Source organism: Bufo bufo, chromosome 4 (genome assembly GCF_905171765.1).
Source record: "Bufo bufo chromosome 4, aBufBuf1.1, whole genome shotgun sequence".
Classification (NCBI taxonomy): Eukaryota; Metazoa; Chordata; class Amphibia; order Anura; family Bufonidae; genus Bufo; species Bufo bufo.
Window position 1 is genome coordinate 369,750,678 of NC_053392.1, and position 20,617 is coordinate 369,771,294.

Sequence of the window (20,617 nt, forward strand, 5' to 3'; positions counted from 1 at the left end):
TGCCCCCATAACAGTGCCATCCACAGACGTCCCCATAACAGTGTCAGCCACAGACCCCCATAACAGTGTCAGCCAGAGACCCCCATAACAGTGTCAGCCAGAGACCCCCATAACAGTGTCAGCCACAGACCCCCATAACAGTGTCAGCCGCAGACCCCCATAACAGTGCCATCCACATACCCCCATAACAGTGCCATCCACAGATCCCCATAACAGTGCCATCCACAGACCCCCCTAACAGTGCCATCCACAGACCCCCATAATACACTGCGTGCAGAATTATTAGGCAAATGAGTATTTTGACCACATCATCCTCTTTATGCATGTTGTCTTACTCCAAGCTGTATAGGCTCGAAATCCTACTACCAATTAAGCATATTAGGTGATGTGCATCTCTGTAATGAGAAGGGGTGTGGTCTAATGACATCAACACCCTATATTAGGTGTGCATAATTATTAGGCAAAATGGGTCAAAAGAAGGACTTGACAGGCTCAGAAAAGTCAAAAATAGTGAGATATCTTGCAGAGGGATGCAGCACTCTTAAAATTGCAAAGCTTCTGAAGCGTGATCATCGAACAATCAAGCGTTTCATTCAAAATAGTCAACAGGGTCGCAAGAAGCGTGTGGAAAAACCAAGGCGCAAAATAACTGCCCATGAACTGAGAAAAGTCAAGCGTGCAGCTGCCAAGATGCCACTTGCCACCAGTTTGGCCATATTTCAGAGCTGCAACATCACTGGAGTGCCCAAAAGCACAAGGTGTGCAATACTCAGAGACATGGCCAAGGTAAGAAAGGCTGAAAGACGACCACCACTGAACAAGACACACAAGCTGAAACGTCAAGACTGGGCCAAGAAATATCTCAAGACTGATTTTTCTAAGGTTTTATGGACTGATGAAATGAGAGTGAGTCTTGATGGGCCAGATGGATGGGCCCGTGGCTGGATTGGTAAAGGGCAGAGAGCTCCAGTCCGACTCAGTCGCCAGCAAGGTGGAGGTGGAGTACTGGTTTGGGCTGGTATTATCAAAGATGAGCTTGTGGGGCCTTTTCGGGTTGAGGATGGAGTCAAGCTCAACTCCCAGTCCTACTGCCAGTTTCTGGAAGACACCTTCTTCAAGCAGTGGTACAGGAAGAAGTCTGCATCCTTCAAGAAAAACATGATTTTCATGCAGGACAATGCTCCATCACACGCGTCCAAGTACTCCACAGCGTGGCTGGCAAGAAAGGGTATAAAAGAAGAAAATCTAATGACATGGCCTCCTTGTTCACCTGATCTGATCCCCATTGAGAACCTGTGGTCCATCATCAAATGTGAGATTTACAAGGAGGGAAAACAGTACACCTCTCTGAACAGTGTCTGGGAGGCTGTGGTTGCTGCTGCACGCAATGTTGATGGTGAACAGATCAAAACACTGACAGAATCCATGGATGGCATGCTTTTGAGTGTCCTTGCAAAGAAAGGTGGCTATATTGGTCACTGATTTGTTTTTGTTTTGTTTTTGAATGTCAGAAATGTATATTTGTGAATGTTGAGATGTTATATTGGTTTCACTGGTAAAAATAAATAATTGAAATGGGTATATATTTGTTTTTTGTTAAGTTGCCTAATAATTATGCACAGTAATAGTCACCTGCACACACAGATGTCCCCCTAAAATAGCTAAAACTAAAAACAAACTAAAAACTACTTTCAAAAATATTCAGCTTTGATATTAATGAGTTTTTTGGGTTCATTGAGAACATGGTTGTTGTTCAATAATAAAATTAATCCTCAAAAATACAACTTGCCTAATAATTCTGCACTCCCTGTAGTGTCATTCACGGGCTACCATTAGTTCAAAGCCCACCAAAAGCACACCTTTTGGTTCAAAATATTTTTTTTCTTATTTTCCTCCTCAAAAACCTAGGTGCGTCTTATGGGCCGGTGCGTCTTATAGGGCGAAAAATATGGTACACGTCAAGAAATGAATAATAGTGTTGGCTGAAATAATATTACTATAGTGAGGGAGTAAATCTGGGTATATTATCATTCAGCAAATTATAGTACAATTCTCACTTTTCTATTGACAGATAGAGAGTTATACGATCAGTTACTGAAAAGCAACAACCAATATGATGCATAATTGCAAAGCTGCTTCTGTCTTCTCTACAGAGAGTCTCCTGCTGTGTCTGACAATGGGGCACCCAACATTTAGCTAGACGATCACTTGGACAGCAGCCTTATATATATTTATGATGCATAGGTTAAGGACCTGGCCCACTGCACTAGGGTGGACTTTAAGCAGTTAAAGAGGTCCTCCTAAGATGTAATCTTATCCCTTATTCACAGGACTGGATATATCATTGGGACCCTAGCGATCCCAAGAACGGGTTTTCTAAGTCCCCGTATATGAATAACCTGTGGGTCAAATGTGTGCACTGCCCTTCCATTCATTGTTATGGGATTGCTGGAGATAACCAAGAGCTGTAATCAGCTATCTCCAGCAGTCCCATAGAGATGAATGGAGTGGTAGTATGTATGGTTGTCTGGCAAGCAATTAATATCGGGGAAGTTTACAGGAAACACCATTCTAGTAAACAGTGGAGGCTGCAGCAGTCAGACCCCATGGATCAGACACGTATCCCCTATCCTGTGGATTAGGAATTGATTAAGAATATTGTTAGTCTATTCAGCATGTCCTTACCTGTGGAACCTACAGGAACCTTACTGAGGATATTTAGGAACTGACTTGTTAGATACAGTAGATAAACACTTCGACAGGTTTCCCAACTAGTCACCCATAATGCACACAATGAGGACATACTTTATTTTTTGGACTATAGGATGCACTTTTTCCCACCAAAAGTGAGGGAAAAGTGGCAGTGCGTATTATAGCCATAATGCTAATGGCCCTTTCCATTATGGAAGTGGTCATCATCATGCGGGAGGCATGGGGAGTGATGAAGGAAGTGCAGCGCACTTTATTCACACTCGCTAGTCTTCTTCCAGGCCCTGCTCTGCGCTCTGTCCTGACTGCATACTCTCCCTTTCCCCTCTGCCAATCCTTTCACTGGCTCCCCATTGCTCAGAAAATTCCGTTTAAAATACTAGCAACTACATATAAGGCCGTCCGCAACCAGTCCCCTCCTTACAATGTCTCACCTGCTTTCTCCATACATCCCCACACTTAGTCTCCAATCCTCACAGGACTTACTTCTCTGTTCTCCTCTTCACACAATTGTCTACAAGATATCTCTCCTGCATCCCCCATACTCTGGAACTCACCACCGTAGTACATCATACTCTTCACCAACATCCAAATCTTCAAAAGTAACCTAAAAACCCACCTCTTCAGGAAAGCCTACCACCTGCAATAAGCATGCTGCCACCACACAGCCAAATGAGTAGCATTTACCTTCACCTACTGTGTTCGTCCCCCTTCCCTTCTAGATTGTAAGCTCTTACGGGCAGAGTCCTCTCCCCCTCCGTACAAGTCTGTGTAATAGTTTCTTGTTTATTGCATTTTTATATTATATATTTTTACCCCTCTCTTGATGTACAGCCCCATGAAATTAATGCCGCTTTCAAGTAAATAATAATAATATTAGGGGTCATTGGCATGCACTGGAGCTGTTAGAACCTAGCCACATTAAACTGGTGACAGATTCCCTTTAAGCTGCTTTATAGCACTCCTCTGTTCTGAGTGACAGCTGTAGCATCCAACTAGGAGATCGCTGTCACTCAGAGGAGAGGGGTTTGCGAAACAGCTTAATACAAATAGAGTGCATGTCACAGTCAACCTCCACCTCCAGTGCTCCAGAAAGTTCATATTTTCACTACTCCTGATAATTATGAATGGTCAAAACTGCTGCCAGATGATTCCCTTTAAAGCGGATGTCCAACCCCCACATCAATCTTACTTATGACCACGAAAGTGCTGAGCCCAAAGAAAAAACAATTCACTTACCTATTCACTGTTGCTCCATTCCAGTGACTGCTGCTTCAGGTCTGATATGGACTGAAAATGTGATATCCATCCATGCACAGCTACAGCCATTTAATGGCCTTAGTGGTGACGTGTCCCCAAACAGCGCTTAACCGAGGGACTGGAAGCTTGAGGTTTTGTCTATACATGGTCAGACCCAGGTATCACTGTTTCTGGATGGAGAGGCCTCAATCTAAAAACCCTGATGTAATGTATACAGTAAACATTGTATAGAATTTTTAAAACATTATCTGTAAATCATTAGTTACACTTTTTAATCCTTCTACCAGCATAAGGCTCAATTTAGCTATCTATAACACTACTTTCCTGAACATGATCCAGTTGTTTGTGGATATAACGGCCCTATTGATTTGGAATTCTTTCATTATCCATTTTAATAATATAACAAAAACAAAGACAGGTGCACTCTGCGGTCTTACTAACCCTCGTACTGGTGTAAAATTGAGAATTAGCCAACATATCCTGCTTGGAGGACATGTCTGAGCCCGAGCACCGCACCAAGGTTTCTTAAGTAGCTCGGGACCTAAGGCTAAACCTACCTGGGCCGTATGGGCAATACCAGGAGCCAGTGGGCGAATTACATGCTGGAAGTTACTGGGAGATTGCTTTGAGTCGGACCTTGCTCTCCTGTAATTCGCCCACTGGCTCCTGGTAATGCCCATACAGCCCAGGTAGGTTTAGCGTTAGGTCCCAAGCTACTTGAGAAACCTTGGCGCGGTGCTCGGGCTCAGACATGTCCTCCAAGCAGGATATGTTGGCTAATTCTCAATTTTACACCAATACGAGGGTTAGTAAGACCGCAGAGTGCACCTGTCTTTGTTTTTGTTATATTATTTTTACTGTTTATCACATCCACACATTTGCTATCTTGTGTAGGATATCCATTGTGGTACTTGTGGTCCACTGCAGGCGTCCTCCATTGTATGCATTTTTGCTGGGGATTGCCATTAGCAGCGGACCACAAGTGCAGGATCTGCCTTCCCAGTATAGATGCACCACTGCATATGGGGTTGAGCACTTTCTGCTTTATTATACCACACCAATTTGTAGTTTGCATTATCCATTTTAAACATATGGTTCAAAACGGAAAAAAATGATAAAAATACTACCCAGGTACTTTGTATTTGACCAGGATGGGGATGTTTTGAAATCGAAAGGTCCAAGTTCATCAAAACTATCCAATCTGTAAATCAGAAAAAAACAATGTATTAGAATATACTGGTTTTAGTTGATTTCCATTTTATTATTATTATCAAAAAAAATAATCTTTGTTCAGCTTAGCAACATATACAGTACAGTAGACAATAGCTTAGATATACAATAATACAATAAACTTATTGGGGCATATTACCTAAACTGGCATTCGGCCAATTGCTACGGCTAGGGGCATAACCTGGGAGTGGCAAGTTGGGCGGTTCTCTGGGGCACGGTTAGGGCTTACTGAAATCTGGGGAAAGGACCCCAACCCCATTCTCAGTGCTACTTTACGATACAAGATCATGCTGCAGCAGTCCTACACACTTTCAAATCCCTGTATTAAAAGAGTGCCTTCACACGCAGCAGAATTTGTGGCATCTGGGACCTTGTCACTGGCACCCGGTTGCTTTATCCGGTGGAAGTATTTAGACCCTTTACTATGACACTTGAAATTTAGCTCTGGGGACCTCCCATTTCTCTTGATCATTTTTCAGATGTTTCCACACCTTAATTGCAGTCCACTTGTATGTAAATATGGATTTTATGGCAGAGTGGCCAGAAAGAAGAACTCTCCTCAGTAAAAGACACATGAAAGTTTTTATAAAGGCATCTAAAGGACTCTAAGGGCTCATGCACACGGCCATTGCCCGACCGTGGCCGTATTTCAGCCCGCAATTCACAGGCACCGGCCATGTTCACTTGAATGGGTCCGCAATCCGGGAGATGCGGTGCGGAACGGAAGCATGGATCGGAACCCCGCGAAAGCACATGTTCTATTTTTTTTATGGTGCAGACGGATCACGGACCCATTCAAGTTGAATGGGTCTCGGACCATCCCGGCCGCTGCACGGATGTTGCCTGTGCCGCACGACGGCCGTGTACATGAGCCCTAAGACTGTGAAAAACAAGATTATCTGATGAAACCAAGATTGACATTGTTGGTCTCAATTGATAGCATCATGTTTAAAGAAAACCAGGTACTGCCAAATACCATTCCAGTGAAACATGGTGTTGGTATCATCATGTTGTGCGGTTGTTTTTCAGTGGCTGGAATATGGAGACTGGTCAGAGTTGAGGAAAGCTGAATGGAGTAAAGTAAAGAACTATTCTTAATGAAAACCTGATCCAGAGTGCTCTGGACCTCAGACTAGGCTGAAGGTTTGCCTTCCAATAAGATAATAACCCTAAGCACACAGCCAGGAGTGACTTAGGGACCACTCTATGAATGCTTTTCGGACTTGTGCCTTAGATTTAGGCTACTTTCACACCTGTGTTTTCCTTTCCGATTTTGAGATCTGACAGAGGATCTCAAAACCGGAGAAAAACGATTCAATTTTGTCTCCATCCATTCTCAATGGGGACAAAACGGAACAAACCGGAACGAAGTGCACCCAGAATGCTTTCCGGCACTAAAAGCATCAATAATAAAATTCTAGACAACCCCTTTAAGATTTGATAAATATGGGGCACAACTTCAGCATCCCGCTTTTCAATGCAATTACATTCTGGAATATTTGCATTAATAAATACTCTACATTGAGTTGCACATTAGGAGGAATGAGTTGGACAATCTGCCACCTATGCAGGCAAACAAAGAATAAAAAACACTTTTTATTTGTATTCTACCTTCAAATCCAGGCCTCCTAATCCTAACATAAATTATTATTATAGTTAATTATACAAAGAAATGACATTTCTACTTTCTTTTTTAGGATGCACACCTGTACATAGAGTAGGCTGAAAATGATACTGGGTGTGATTATAGAGGTCAGGAATAGCTTAGGTCATGATCTGTAATATTTAGCTGGGAAAGCATTTAATGAATCATCAAACGCATTATCCTTATTAATCAAATATTATCAGCATAATGTCATGCATGACTAATTTATCATTTGCGAACTCAGACTAAACTCATCCTCATTTACTAATTATGTTTCATTAGAGACTCTATATGGCATTTGAAAAGAAAAATTTCATGTGTTAAAGGCCAATCTACTAAAATTCATGCTGCTAATATCATTTCCACCAGCCAAATTGAAAAAAGGGTACTGTTAACTCTTAAAGGCCCAGACGTACTAATTAGTGATGAGCGGCAAGGGCAATATTAGAATTCCAGATATTTCGCGAATATTTGGGTGAATATTCGTAATAAATTTGCGAATTCAAGAATTTGCCATTATTTTCTTGATTGCGAAAATTGGCAATTTAATATGCGCGTATTGCACGCGCAATACAGGTGTGGGTCACTGTTGCTACATTTTTCAAGCTGCTAGAAGTTTCCTGAGACTGGAGAAAATGGTTGGCATAGAAGAACATTACAATAGCTTTATATGCAGATAGAGTTCAACAATATATTCACAATTACGCAAATTGGCAATTAATGATGCGTATATTTTGTCACAATATGTGCAACTTCACATTTTAGCAGGTCTGACTATATATTACTATATATTATAAACTATGTTGTTTTGTATATATTTTGATATGCTTCCGCAGTTTAAACCTGATCTCCTCTTCCTCTATCATGCATTAATAAAGGAGCAGAGTCTCCTGAATTGTGGCGGAGGACAGGGGCGGACATACTGCCTATGCAACCGGTGCTGCTGCACAGGCGTCCCAGTGTGGAAGGGGGGCCATTACAAGCTTTAGCGGCAGGGCCAAGGTAAATGAGCCCTTCCATTGTGGAAGCGCTCATCTCTATATTCATCTGTATCACGGTCCTCAGGACAGCGATACAGATGATTGCTGTGGCAGGGCAGGTGAGAGGAGTCTCCCTTACCCGTTCCTCTGATAGGCTGCAGCCTAGGCTAACTTCACATCTGCGTTAGTGATTCCAGCAGGCTGTTCCAGCAGAGAATCACCGAATGCCAGCAGGCTGTTCCAGCAGAGAATCACCGAATCAGCACTGCTGGATGCAGACAGAATGCCCTTTGGCCCCATTAACTATAATGGGGTCCGGCAGAGATCCGGCCACAATCTAGCAGAAATGCCTATCAGGGGGACACAAACTAATACATTTAGCATTTTTTGTGTATGGCCAATTCTTTGCATTCTCTGCTGGATCAGGTGGTTGGATCGTCGTGCCACAGGTGTGAAAAGTAGCCTTACCCTGTACGTTTTGTATTGCTGTATATCATGTTAGGAGGGAATAGCTTAGGTTGAGAATTTTGGCTTTGGGGTCCCCAGGCACCTTTTTTTTTTGCACAGGGGCCCTCTGCTGTATGTGTCCACACCTGGCGGGGGAGGATCCCAGGATGATGTTGGGCTCGGCATCCCTCGTGTTTTGGAATATATCAATGTAATTGAGGATTTTCTATGAAACAATAAAAGAATGAAGGTGTTTCACCCATTGATCATGAGTATGATAAAATTGCTCACTGAAAATAATAGAATAGAAAAAATTCTGTATAAAAGTCTACGTGATTCGGAGTACTGCACCAGATTTATCACAGGGTTCAGGCTGGATGATAAATCTGGTGCAAGGATAGATAGTTGACAGTTGACAATTTCTACTTCAGAAATGAGGCACAATTTTGGCACAAAGTGGCACATATTAGGTCTGCCCCTTTCTTGTGAAGCCCATCCCCTTTTGTAAGTTGACCTCTCACCAAGCTTGTCTGAAAGAAGTGTAGAAAAAAATCCCTAGATGTGTCAATTTAAGCCACTTTTTGGTCAGATTTTAAAGAATTTGTAAATCTGGTCCAAAATGTGTCTGAGCAGTGTCCACCAAAATCCACTTTTTCAATGTTTGTGAATGAATAGAATCATAAGACAAATAAATATTGCTCTAGGTTTGTCATGATTTCCAGTAACTTAAGGCGGCTTTACACGCTCTGAGGAGTAGACGATTATTAGGAAGAAATTGTTCTTTCCTGACAACTTGCTGCTCGTTTAGTGGGAGTAAAGCGTTGCATTTATATCAACGATCACCTCCACAGTATGAGAACAATCTGCTGTTCAGGAATGATAATTTAGTTTCATCCAATGAGCAGTTTGCTCCTTCATCTGGCGATCACCTTCGTAGGAACATATGTCCCTGATAATCTGCCTGACAATCGGGCCGTGTAAACCCAACATAAGTCTGCCCTGAATTGTGTTTATTTTAAAGAGTCTCTCAAGCACCTGTCAACAGGATCCATCCTATTAAACTAGGGACAATCATACAACCTGCTGTCAGGGGCGTAACTAAAGGCTCATGGGCCCTGGTGCATGAGTTCAGCTTGGGCTTCCCCTTCCCTCAGTGCTTTGTGGCCAGGGAAGCACATAGCCTTCATGCTGCCTGAGGCAAACATTTAAACGGCACCACTCCATGCCAAGTTCTTGACCTAACCCCTTCCCTCCAGCCACAGGTGTAACTTGACCTGCATGCACTTTCTACACTACCAGTGTCTTTTTATGTGGCACCATGATCTTTGGGCCCCCTCAGGCTCCTAGGCCCGGTAGCGACTGCTACCTCTACACCCCCTATAGCTACGCCCCTGCCTGCTGTCTAAAATATAACTTTGTTATGATGATCTGTAGTGGTGTTATGGAGAAAAAACACTTTAGTTTTTATGAAAATTAGGATTTCAGTGCATTAAGGGGCCAGTTCCCATTCTTTTGACCGACAGGTCCAGTCATCATCAGTGTCCACTGTCCTGGCCCTGTAATTCCTTGTCTGCATTGTGCATTCAATGATCAATGTATGCGCAGTACATCTGTTCAGTGAGGGAAAGTGAAACATGTACTATGTATACGATGATGATTGAATGGTGCAAGTGCGGAATTACAGAGACAGACCAGAGGATGCTGATGACACCTGGTCCTTTCAATTCGGAAGGATCAGCCCTACTAATATTTGTGTCTGGTTTAATAGAGTTGTTCCTGCGGCCAGAATCTCTTTAGCCCCTTGTCAACATTAGCCAAACATGTATGGTGGATGTTGGGTCCTTAAAGAATTACATTACTTTCACACAATTTAATTTCATTTAATAGAGAATGGTGTAAATAGCAAATTTCTAAATCAATCTGAAAAACCTATAAAGTCATGACCACATGGGGTCTCACTTCCATCTAATTTCCAGTCCACTGCCTGTTGTCAGGAAAGATAGGAAACATCTGTCCCTAGAAACAGAGACTCAGAAGATGGCTCACAGGAAATGGGGGCATGTGAGAGCTAGCTGAGATACTAAGCCTGATAAAAGAACTGCTTCTATACAAGCTTTGAAGATTATAGCAGTGTCCTGTGTTTTTTCCCCCTCCATCTTTTCTGTGAGCTCTGGAGCTGAAAACAAACATAGTGGTAAGTAAGGGAAAGGGCACCACAACAGTACATTGCTGGCAGATTTCACAGAAGGGATACAACTTCTGAGAGAAATGCATCTAGTTGTGCAGCTGAAACAGAACATTATATGGCTGAGGAATTCATTAGGGAAGCCCAAAAAACACTTGTTCTTTCACAGTTATGATTATACAAAGAAACACAGCCATTATGAAAACTTTTTTTGAATACTCAGGTACATTTTAAAGATGGCACCTGCTTAGGAGCTGAACAGGCGCCATTGTACTGTCCATATTGGAGACAAATCTGATTGTAGACCTTTAAACCCTCAGATGTCATGAGTCAATTGGTACCATGACATCATGCAATATAGTTGTATACTCTGGCAGTGCATGTGAGCTGATGGCTCCCTGCCTTGTCATTCATCCTCATAGGCCACAGATGCTAGCAATCCAAGCCATTTTCTGTGTATGGAGCCTCAAGATTGGGAAGTGTAGAGCAGTGGGGACCTGAGCAGCATCAGAACAGCAGTGGCCGGGGATCCAAGAGGTAGGTACCATAATGATTATTTGTTATATTTAACCCATTTGACTCATTTTTTTTTTATTCCCCAGGAAAAACTCTTTAAAGGAATTTTCCGCATGGCTTTTAGGGATAAAGTCAATAAACATTCACTTTTTCTAGCTTTATGACATGTAACTTACCTTAGAATTATGAAACAGATAACGTGAGCTAAGTAAAGCACTGTGTAGAAGACTACAGTGCAAATGAGCAAATTCTGCAGGACAGTCTGTGAAAATGAAATATTTCTATTAAGAAACAGAAAATGAATAAAAGAATAAACGTTAAGCAATAAATATTAATAAACAGAATATTGGACTTCATTTGTCTAAATGTATGTTTTGGCCATATCAACCATTTAGAGCTCATTTGTCCAGTGTACTGTATAAATCTTATCAATCTGAAAGCTAATTGGTTATAGTCAGAGATCTCAGGAATACTTTTTTGACATACAGTGCTGCCCATAATTATTCATACCCCTTGCAAATTTTGACTCAAAGTTACTTTTATTCAACCAACAAGTAGAGTTGAGCGAACCCGAACTGTAAAGTTTGGGTTCGTACCGAACTTTAGGTTTTTCGGTGCACAATTTTTTTAAGCCTGCCCTGAGCCAACTACTGCTGAAAACAAACTTTTTTCACTTCAGTTTGTCAATATCAATACATAATCGGCAGCCATTTTATGCAACGATAGTGCACCAGCACGGGCTATCTGCATGTCTGCAAGTCCAGAAATACATCTTTTTGCTTACTGGGGTGAAAAAACCCTCTAATATACTGCACATCTGGGATTAGACGTGCATAAGTGACTGTCACATTTAGGCCAGAAATATGGCTTTTTGGTTACTGGGGGGAAAAACCCTCTAATATATACTGCACATCTGGGATTAGACGTGCATAAGTGACTGTCACATTTAGGCCAGAAATACGGCTTTTTGGTTACTGGGGTGAAAAAACCCTCTAATATACTGCACATCTGGGATTAGACGTGCATAAGTGACTGTCACATTTAGGCCAGAAATATGGCTTTTTGGTTACTGGGGGGAAAAAACCCTCTGATATACTGCACATCTGGGATAAGACGTGCATAAATGACTGTCACATTTAGGCCAGAAATACGGCTTTTTGGTTACTGGGGTGACAAAACCCAGTATGCACATCTGGGATTAGACATGCATAAGTGACTGTCACATTTAGGCCAGAAAGATGTCTTTTTGGTTACTGGGGTGAAAAAACCCTCTAATATACTGCACATCTGGGATTAGACGTGCATAAGTGACTGTCACATTTAGGCCAGAAATACATCTTTTTGCTTACTGGGGTGAAAAAAACCCTCTAATATATACTGCACATCTTGGATTAGATGTGCATAAGTTACTGTGAAATTTAGGCCACAAATACCGCTGTCATATAAAGTTAAAAAAAATTTTTTTTAGTGCAATACCCTACATCAGGGTTTTTATTGGCGGTTAATTATTTTTAACAGACTTAACCACTTTTTACTTTGCTTTGTGAATGCTAACTATGAGGCAAACATCTAATAAGGGACGCGGTCATGGTCGTGGTGGTGGTGTTAGTGGACCCTCTGGTGCAGGGAGAGGACGTGGCCATTCTGCCACAGCTACACGTCCTACTGAACCTACTACCTCAGGTCCCAGTAGCCACCAGAATCTACAGTGATATTTGGTTGGGCCTAATGCCGTTCTAAGGATGGTAAGGCCTGAGCAAGTACAGGCGCTAGTCAATTGGGTGGCTGACAGTGGATCCAGCACGTTCACATTATCTCCCACCCAGTCTTCTGCAGAAAGCACACAGGTGGCACCTGAAACCCATGCCCATCAGTCTGTCACATCACCCCCGTGCATATCGGGGAACCTGTCTGAGCCTCAAGTCATGCAGCAGTCTCTTATGCTGTTTGAAGACTCTGCTGGCACGGTTTCCCAAGTGCATCCACCTAGCCCATACATAGAATGCACTGACGCACAACCACTTATGTTTCCTCATGAGGACATGGGAATTCCACCTCAGCACATCTCTGATGATGACGAAACACAGGTGCCAACTGCTGCGTCTTTCTGCAGTGTGCAGACCGAAAGGGAGGTCAGGGAGAAAGATTGGGTGGAAGACGATGCAGGGGACGATGAGGTCCTAGACCTCACATGAAATGAAGGTTGTGCCACTGACTTTCAGAGTTCGGAGGAAGAGGCAGTGGTCGCACAGAGCCACCAGCACAGCAGAAGAGGGAGCAGGGTGCAAAAGCGGAGCGGCCGTTCCCTAGACAGTAGGCCTGCTACTGCCCACCGCAACAAGGGGCCGAGCACACCAAAGCCAGCTCCAAGAAGTTCCCTGGCGTGGCAGTTCTTCACACAATATACTGACGACAAGACCTGAGTGGTTTGCACACTGTGCCATCAGAGCCTGAAGCGAGGCATTAACGTTCTGAACCTTAGCACAACCTGCATGACCAGGCAATTACATGCGAGACACGGGCTGCAGAGGAGTAAGCACCTTCAAAACCAAGAAAGGGCTCAGGCCCCTCCTGCTCCCTCTTCTGCTGCTGCCTCGGCCTCTTCCTCGGCCTCTGGAGGAACATTGGCACCTGCCGCCCAGCAAACAGAGGATATGCCACCAACAACACCACCTCCGTCACTAAGCATCTCCACCATGTCACACAGAAGCGTTCAGCTCTCCATCTCACAAACCTTTGAGAGAAAGCGTAAATTCCCACCTAGCCACCCTCGATCCCGGGCCCTGAATGCCAGCATTTCTAAACTACTGGCCTTTTAAATGCTGTCATTCAGGCTGGTGGAGACGAACAGCTTCAAACAGCTCATGTTGCTTGCTGTCCCACAGTACGTCGTTCCCAGCCGCCAATACTTCTCCAGGAGAGCCGTGCCCTCCCTGCACAACCAAGTATCGGATAAAATCAAGTGTGCACTGCGCAACGCCATCTGTGGCAAGGTCCACCTAACCACAGATACGTGGACCAGTAAGCACGCCAGGGACGCTATATCTCCCTAACTGCACACTGGGTAAATGTAGTGGCGGCTTGGCCCCAGGCGGAGAGCTGTTTGGCACACGTCCTTCCGCCGCCAAGGATCGCAGGGCATCATTCTTTGCCTCCTGTTGCCTCCTCTTCCTACTCAGCTTCCTCCTCCTCTTATACCACCTCCTCATCCGGTCAGTGACAGACCTTCACCACCAACTTCAGCACAGCCCGGGGTAAACGTCAGCAGGCCGTTCTGAAACTGATGTGTTTGGGGGACAGGCCCCATACAGCGCAGGAGTTGTGGCGGGGTATAGAACAACAGACCGACGAGTGGTTGCTGCCAGTGAGCCTCAAGCCCAGCCTGGTGGTGGGCAAAATCTCATTGCAGCTCTGGGACTAGCCGGTTTGACGCACATCCCTTGCCTGGCGCATGTGCTGAATTTGGTGGTGCAGAACTCCACCTTGCACATACTGGAGAGACTGTGCGAGCAGCAGCAGGCCATAGTGGAGTTTCAGCTGCAGCACGCACGGGTGAGTCGCAATGCGGAACAACACCACTTCACCACCAATGACTGGGCCTCCATGCGAGACCTGTGTGCCCTGTTGCGCTGTTTCAAGTACTCCACCAACATGTGGCGATGACGTCGTTATCAGCGTTACAATACCACTTCTATGTCTCCTTGAGAAAACACTTAGGGCGATGATGGAAGAGGATGTGGCCCAGGACAAGGAGGAGGAAGAGGGGTCATCTCTAACAGTTTCAGGCCAGTCTTTTAGAAGTGGCTCAGAAAGAGTATTTTTGCAACAGCAGAGGCCAGGTACAAATTTGGCCAGCCAGGGCCCACTACTGGAGGAGGAGGAGAATGAGGAGGAAGATGGGGATGAAGCATGTTCACAGTGGGGTGGCATCCAACGCAGCTCGGGCCCATCACTGGTGCGTAGCTGGGGGATACGGAGGACGCAGACGATACGCCTCCCACAGAGAACAGCTTGTCCTTACCTCTGGGCAGCCTGGCACACATAAGCGACTACATGCTGCAGTGCCTGCGCAACGACAGCAGAGTTGCCTACATTTTAATGTGTGCTGACTATTGGGTGGCCACCCTGCTGGATCCCCGTTACAAAGACAATGTGCCGTCCTTAATTCCCTCACTGGAGCGTGATCGGAAGATGCGCGACTACAGGCACACGCTGGTTGACACGCTCATGAGAGCATTCCCGACTGACGCCGGGGGACAAATGGAAGCACAAGGCGAAGGCAGGGGAGGAGGAAGAGGTCGCCAATGCAGCTGTGTTAGCGCCAGCACCTCAGAAGGCAGGGTGAGCATGGCCGACATGTGGAAAAGCTTTGTAACCTTGCCGCAACAACCGGCCCCAACTGCTGATATGGAGCATGTTAGCAGGAGGCAGCATTTGAACAACATGGTGGAACAGTACCTGTGCACACGCCTACACGTACTGACTGATGGTTCTGCCCCATTCATTTTCTGGGTCTCCAAATTGTCCACATTGCCAGAGCTTGCCCTGTATGCCTTAGAGGTGCTGGCCTGCCCTGCAGCCAGTGTACTCTCTGAACGTGTGTTTAGCACGGCAGGAGGCGTCATTACAGATAGACGCAGCCGCCTGTCCACCACCAACGTGGACAAGCTCACGTTCATTAAAATGAACCAGGCTTGGATCCCTCAGGATTTGTCTGTACCTTGTGCAGAATAGACAGTTCTAACAGCCTCAACCATCCATCCTTGTACTCAACTGCACTTATCCCTTTTTTTTTTTTATATGTCCCAATATTTTGGGGGATACCCCTATGTAAAAATGCAATATAACACACATATGTGTTGGCTACCTATTCCTCCTTTGCCGCCGCTTCCACCTAGGCCGCCACGTGAGCCTACACGGCCACATCCACCCATTCACCGCCTCCTCAACCTCTTCCTCCTATATCATTCCTAATTTTTATTTTTTTAAGGTATTTTATGTTTTTTTAATTCATTTCCCTATTCTCATTTGTTTGCAGAGCATTTGCCATGCTCTTAAGCACATTTTGCTGCCTTTTGCAGCCCTCTAGCTCTTTCCATGACATTTTTACAGCCATTTTAGTGCTCAAAAGTTCGGGTCCCCCCCCATTGACTTCAATGGTGTTCGGGTTCGGGGTCAAGTTTGGGTCAAGTTTGGGTCCCGAACCCAATTTTTTTTTTCAAGTTCGGCCGAACCTGCCGAACCCGAACATCCAGGTGTCCGCTCAACTCTACCAGAAAGTAATTTTTTGACGGGAAATGACATAGGTGTCTCCCAAAAGATAATAAGATGATGTACAAGAGGCATTTTTGTGGAAAAAATACATTTCTCAGCTTTTATTTACATTTGAGCAAAAAGTGTCCAGTCCAAAATTATTCATACCTTTCTCAATAATCAATAGAAAAGCCTTTATTGGCTATTACAGCAATCAAACGCTTCCGATAATTGCAGACCAACTTTTTGCATGTCTCCACAGGTATTTTTGCCCATTCATCTTTAGCAATGAGCTCCAAATCTTTCAGGTTGGAGGGTCTTCTTGCCATCACCCTGATCTTTAGCTCCCTCCACAGATTCTCAATTGGATTCAAGTCTGGACTCTGGCTGGGCCACTCCAAAACGTTAATGTTGTTGTCTGCTAACCATTTCTTCGCCACTTTTGCTGTGTGTTTTGGGTCATTGTTATGCTGAAATGTTCACTGGTGCCCAAAGCCAAGTTTCTCTGCAGACTGCCTGATGTTGTCGTTGAGAATCCTCATGTATTGCTCTTTTTTCATGATGCCGTTTACAGTGATTAGGTTCCCTGGTCCAATGACTGAAAAACACTTCCAAAGCATTAGGTTCCCACCACCATGTTTGACAGTGGGGATGGTGTTCTTTGGGTTGAAGGCTTCTCCTTTTTTATGCCAAATGAAGGAAACATCATTGTGACCAAACAGTTAAATTTTTGTTTCATCTGACCATAACACAGAAGTCTTCTTCTTTGTCCAGATGAGCTTTTACAAAGGCCAAGTGAGCTTTTGTGTGCCTTATCTGGAGAAGTAGAACCCAGCAGTGTGCAGTGTCCGTTGGATTGTCTACCTTGAGACATTGCCACCAGCAGAGCCCAGATTCACCAGGATGGCCTTGGTGGTAATCTTTGGATTCTTTTTCACCTCTCTAACTATCCTCCTGGCCAGCACAGGTGTCACTTTTGGCTTCTGACCACGTCCTCTGAGATTTTCCACAGTGCGGAACATCTTGTATTTTTTGCTCAAATGTAAATAAAAGCTGAGAAATGTTTTTTTTCCCACAATAATGCCTCCTGTACATCGTCTTATTATCTTTTGGGAGACTCCTATGTCATTTCCCGTCAAAAAATTACTTGCTGGTTGAATAAAAGTAACTTTAAGGGTACTTTCACACTAGCGTTTTTCTTTTCCGGCATAGAGTTCCGTCACATGGGCTCTATACTGGAAAAGAACTGATCAGGCATATCCCCATGCATTCTGAATGGAGAGTAATCCGTTCAGGATGCATCAGGATGTCTTCAGTTCAGTCATTTTGACTGATCAGGCAAACAATAAAACCGTAGCATGCTACGGTTTTATCTCCGGGAAAAAAACTGAAGACTTGCCGGAATGCCGGATCCGGCATTTTTCCCCATAGGAATGTATTAGTGCCGGATCCGGCATTCAAAATACCGGAATGCCAGATCCGTCCTTCCGGTCTGCGCATGCGCATGTGAAAAAAGATACAAGACGGATCCGTCTGTCCGCATGACTAGCGGAGAGACGGATCCGTTCTTGCAATGCATTAGTGAGACGGATCCGCATTGGGATGCGTCTCATAAATGCTTTCAGTCACATGCAGATCGACGGATCCGGTGGGCAGTTACGACGACGGAACTGCCCGCCGGATCACACTGCTGCAAGTGTGAAAGTAGGCAGCACTGTATGAGATCAACAGTTGTTTAGACAAAAGGGGTATAAAATATGCAAAATGCTTTTCTGATCCAACATAAACTGTATTATAAATAAGAAAGAGTCCTTCTCTTTAGCCTTTAATTTGTGGGTGTCGCTGGATCACCAAGGGTTGGGTCCACTCCCCAAAATCACAAGTTCAATATTGTTATGTTCTACTAGCAAAAAATGCGAATGGCATATGGATGAAAAATACACTTGTGTGCTGGTTAGAAACTGAAGATGGTATAAATAAAACACAAAAAGAGATGCTGCACATGAAGTTGTAGATCTGTACTCAAAGTCACAATGTTAATAAAAAAGGAGCATAAGTAAAAGAAGGGAACAGCACAGTAGAGTGGATATTGTGACCGTAAAATAAAAATGGGAATAAAAAGGGTCAAGAACTTTTGCAAAGAAGTTTTGGACAAATGCAGCAGAAAAAACATAATATGAGCCACAATATAAGTAAATAAAATTAAAAAGTAAAGACGCTGTAAAAGAAAAAATCAAAAAGATAAATTTTGGTAATAAGAAAACCTAAACTTTAACTGGGTTATGAGTACTCCAGTAGCAAAAACCTATGAGATAATTTAATCCCACACAATATATTCATTAACACACAATGTACGTGCTCTTGACACAGAGGCAGCTACATAACCATACATCGCAAAATGAAAACAACCCAATGACACAGAGTTTGCTTTACACTGAAAATCTTTGGCATTGTCAATATGTATATATGCTAGTAACTTAGTATTCTATATAAATGCACAATATACTGCATATGGTTGCATGTACCTTGCATTCAATTTACCTTGGTGTCGGATATTTTGATCTTGAGTGCCATCAAAACATATTACCACATAAAGGATCTTGTAAGCAGGCATGAACACCATGTTATTTGATGTGACACACAATAATAGTGTCTTGGCAGCTTAGTAGGATTGAACTCAGCAAATACTCAGACCATCTGGAAGGATAATCTGTAAAGGATTGGCCAGTCTGCAAAAATATTCTTTTCAATGAGTGAAGGATGAATAGTGAGACTTCAGATCAATATGAAGCATGATCATAGCTACTGTATAACCAACAAGGGCTACAGTATTTAAAAACTTGCCCGAAACAACACTCAATAGTGGTGGCTTCAACAGTCTGTGATGATGTGCCCTCAGGCTTTTGGGCAGTTTCTGCTTGGGTCAATGTGTTTCACAGAAATCATTCTCTCACTATTGCAACTCCCTCTGGCCAGTCTCGAGGCTCAGTGGTCCTGTGGTTCAACGTGATGTGCCAGGATCCTGTTTGTCGGCCACACTCTCTTGGAGGTTCTGATTGCATCATCTAAATTAGTGGGACTTTCTGGGAGGTTAAAGGGTTATGTCCATCTCAACCTTTCATGGGCAAAATAGGAATAACCACAGTAAGTTCTAGCTGGGAGTAGAAGGAGTCACGGAAATGTCCAAGCTATCAGTCTTCCACTGTTTTCATAACTCCAAGAACAATGAATGGGAGCTATGCTAACAGCATAGCACAGCAAGCTTTGCCTAGCCCATTTTGCATAGCTCCCATTCATTGCTATAGGAGTTACAGAAACATAGGAGATGATGGAACATCAGATGTTTCTGTAAGTCTGGCCAACTCCAGCCAGCGCTTACTGTAGTTATTTCCAACCCAGCCATGACAGGCCGAGATGGGAATATCCCTTTAACATTGATTACTCAAGTGCATGGCATGAGGTGCAGTACCAGGCACAGTTGCTTGCATGGACAATGAAGGGTACGCTACGAACGCAGAAGCACAGTGGACCTTTCAATGAGTCGACTGGTAGAGTTTCCGGAGGTTAATGGCGTATCCTAAGACTAAACCATCAATGTTAACATATTGAAGAACCCTTTTAATTAAGGCTAAGGTGACTGTTACAACATCTGTAACCTAATATGCCAGTGGTCAACAATAACCTTCGCCTCTGCAGCTATTGTGAAACTACAATCCCTAGCAGACTCCATTCACTTTTATGGGAGTTCTGAGAACAGCCAAGCAAGTGTGCATTCTGGGAGTTGTAATTTTGCAGCAGCTGGAGTGCCAGAGGTTTCTGTCCCATGTAACGTTCATTAATATATGACTTAAAATAACACCATATGTATGAATGTTTCACCTATGGCAATTACAGCCATACTTTAAATTAATTTTAATGCGCAAATACACACATGCAGCTGACATTTAAGAAGAATGCATTAGGCTAATTTTATACATAAATTATTTATACACAGTATTCCACAAATGCTATGTTCCTTTTTACTAGTAGTAAATGACATCATTGCTATGGCAACATGATGTCTGCATGTTGTCAATGTTAGGATGTTGGCACAATTGCCCTTCACTGTGGAAACATGTAAACAATAACAATAATGCAATTCCGTGGTACATTCTAACAATTCATGTAGAAAAAATTAATGATGTGAAGTTTGTGAACCCACCTATTCTCTTCTAATCAATCAAAGCTCCTACTTGAATCCGTTAAACATATTGCAAAGGAAATGATATATAGTAACATAGTACATAAGGCCGAAAAAAGACATTTGTCCATCCAGTTCGGCCTGTTATCCTGCAAGTTTATCCAGAGGAAGGCAAAAAAAAAACTGTGAGGTAGAAGCCAATTTTCCCCAAT

The 20,617-nt window shown here is 43.6% G+C and overlaps 1 protein-coding gene across 1 annotated transcript in view; it reads right to left on the reverse strand.

Annotated features, from left to right (window-relative positions):
- TMEM244 (transmembrane protein 244) overlaps positions 1 to 18,799 on the reverse strand; it is a 67,893-nt gene extending 49,094 nt beyond the window's left edge. The window contains exons 1-3 of the mRNA XM_040426978.1: positions 18,767 to 18,799; positions 11,149 to 11,234; positions 5,097 to 5,170 (exon numbers count right to left, since the gene is read on the reverse strand). Coding sequence (XP_040282912.1) covers positions 5,097 to 5,170; positions 11,149 to 11,234; positions 18,767 to 18,799 — 193 coding nt within the window. The remainder of the gene's footprint in view (positions 1 to 5,096; positions 5,171 to 11,148; positions 11,235 to 18,766) is intronic.
- Between the last annotated feature and the right edge of the window lie 1,818 nt (positions 18,800 to 20,617).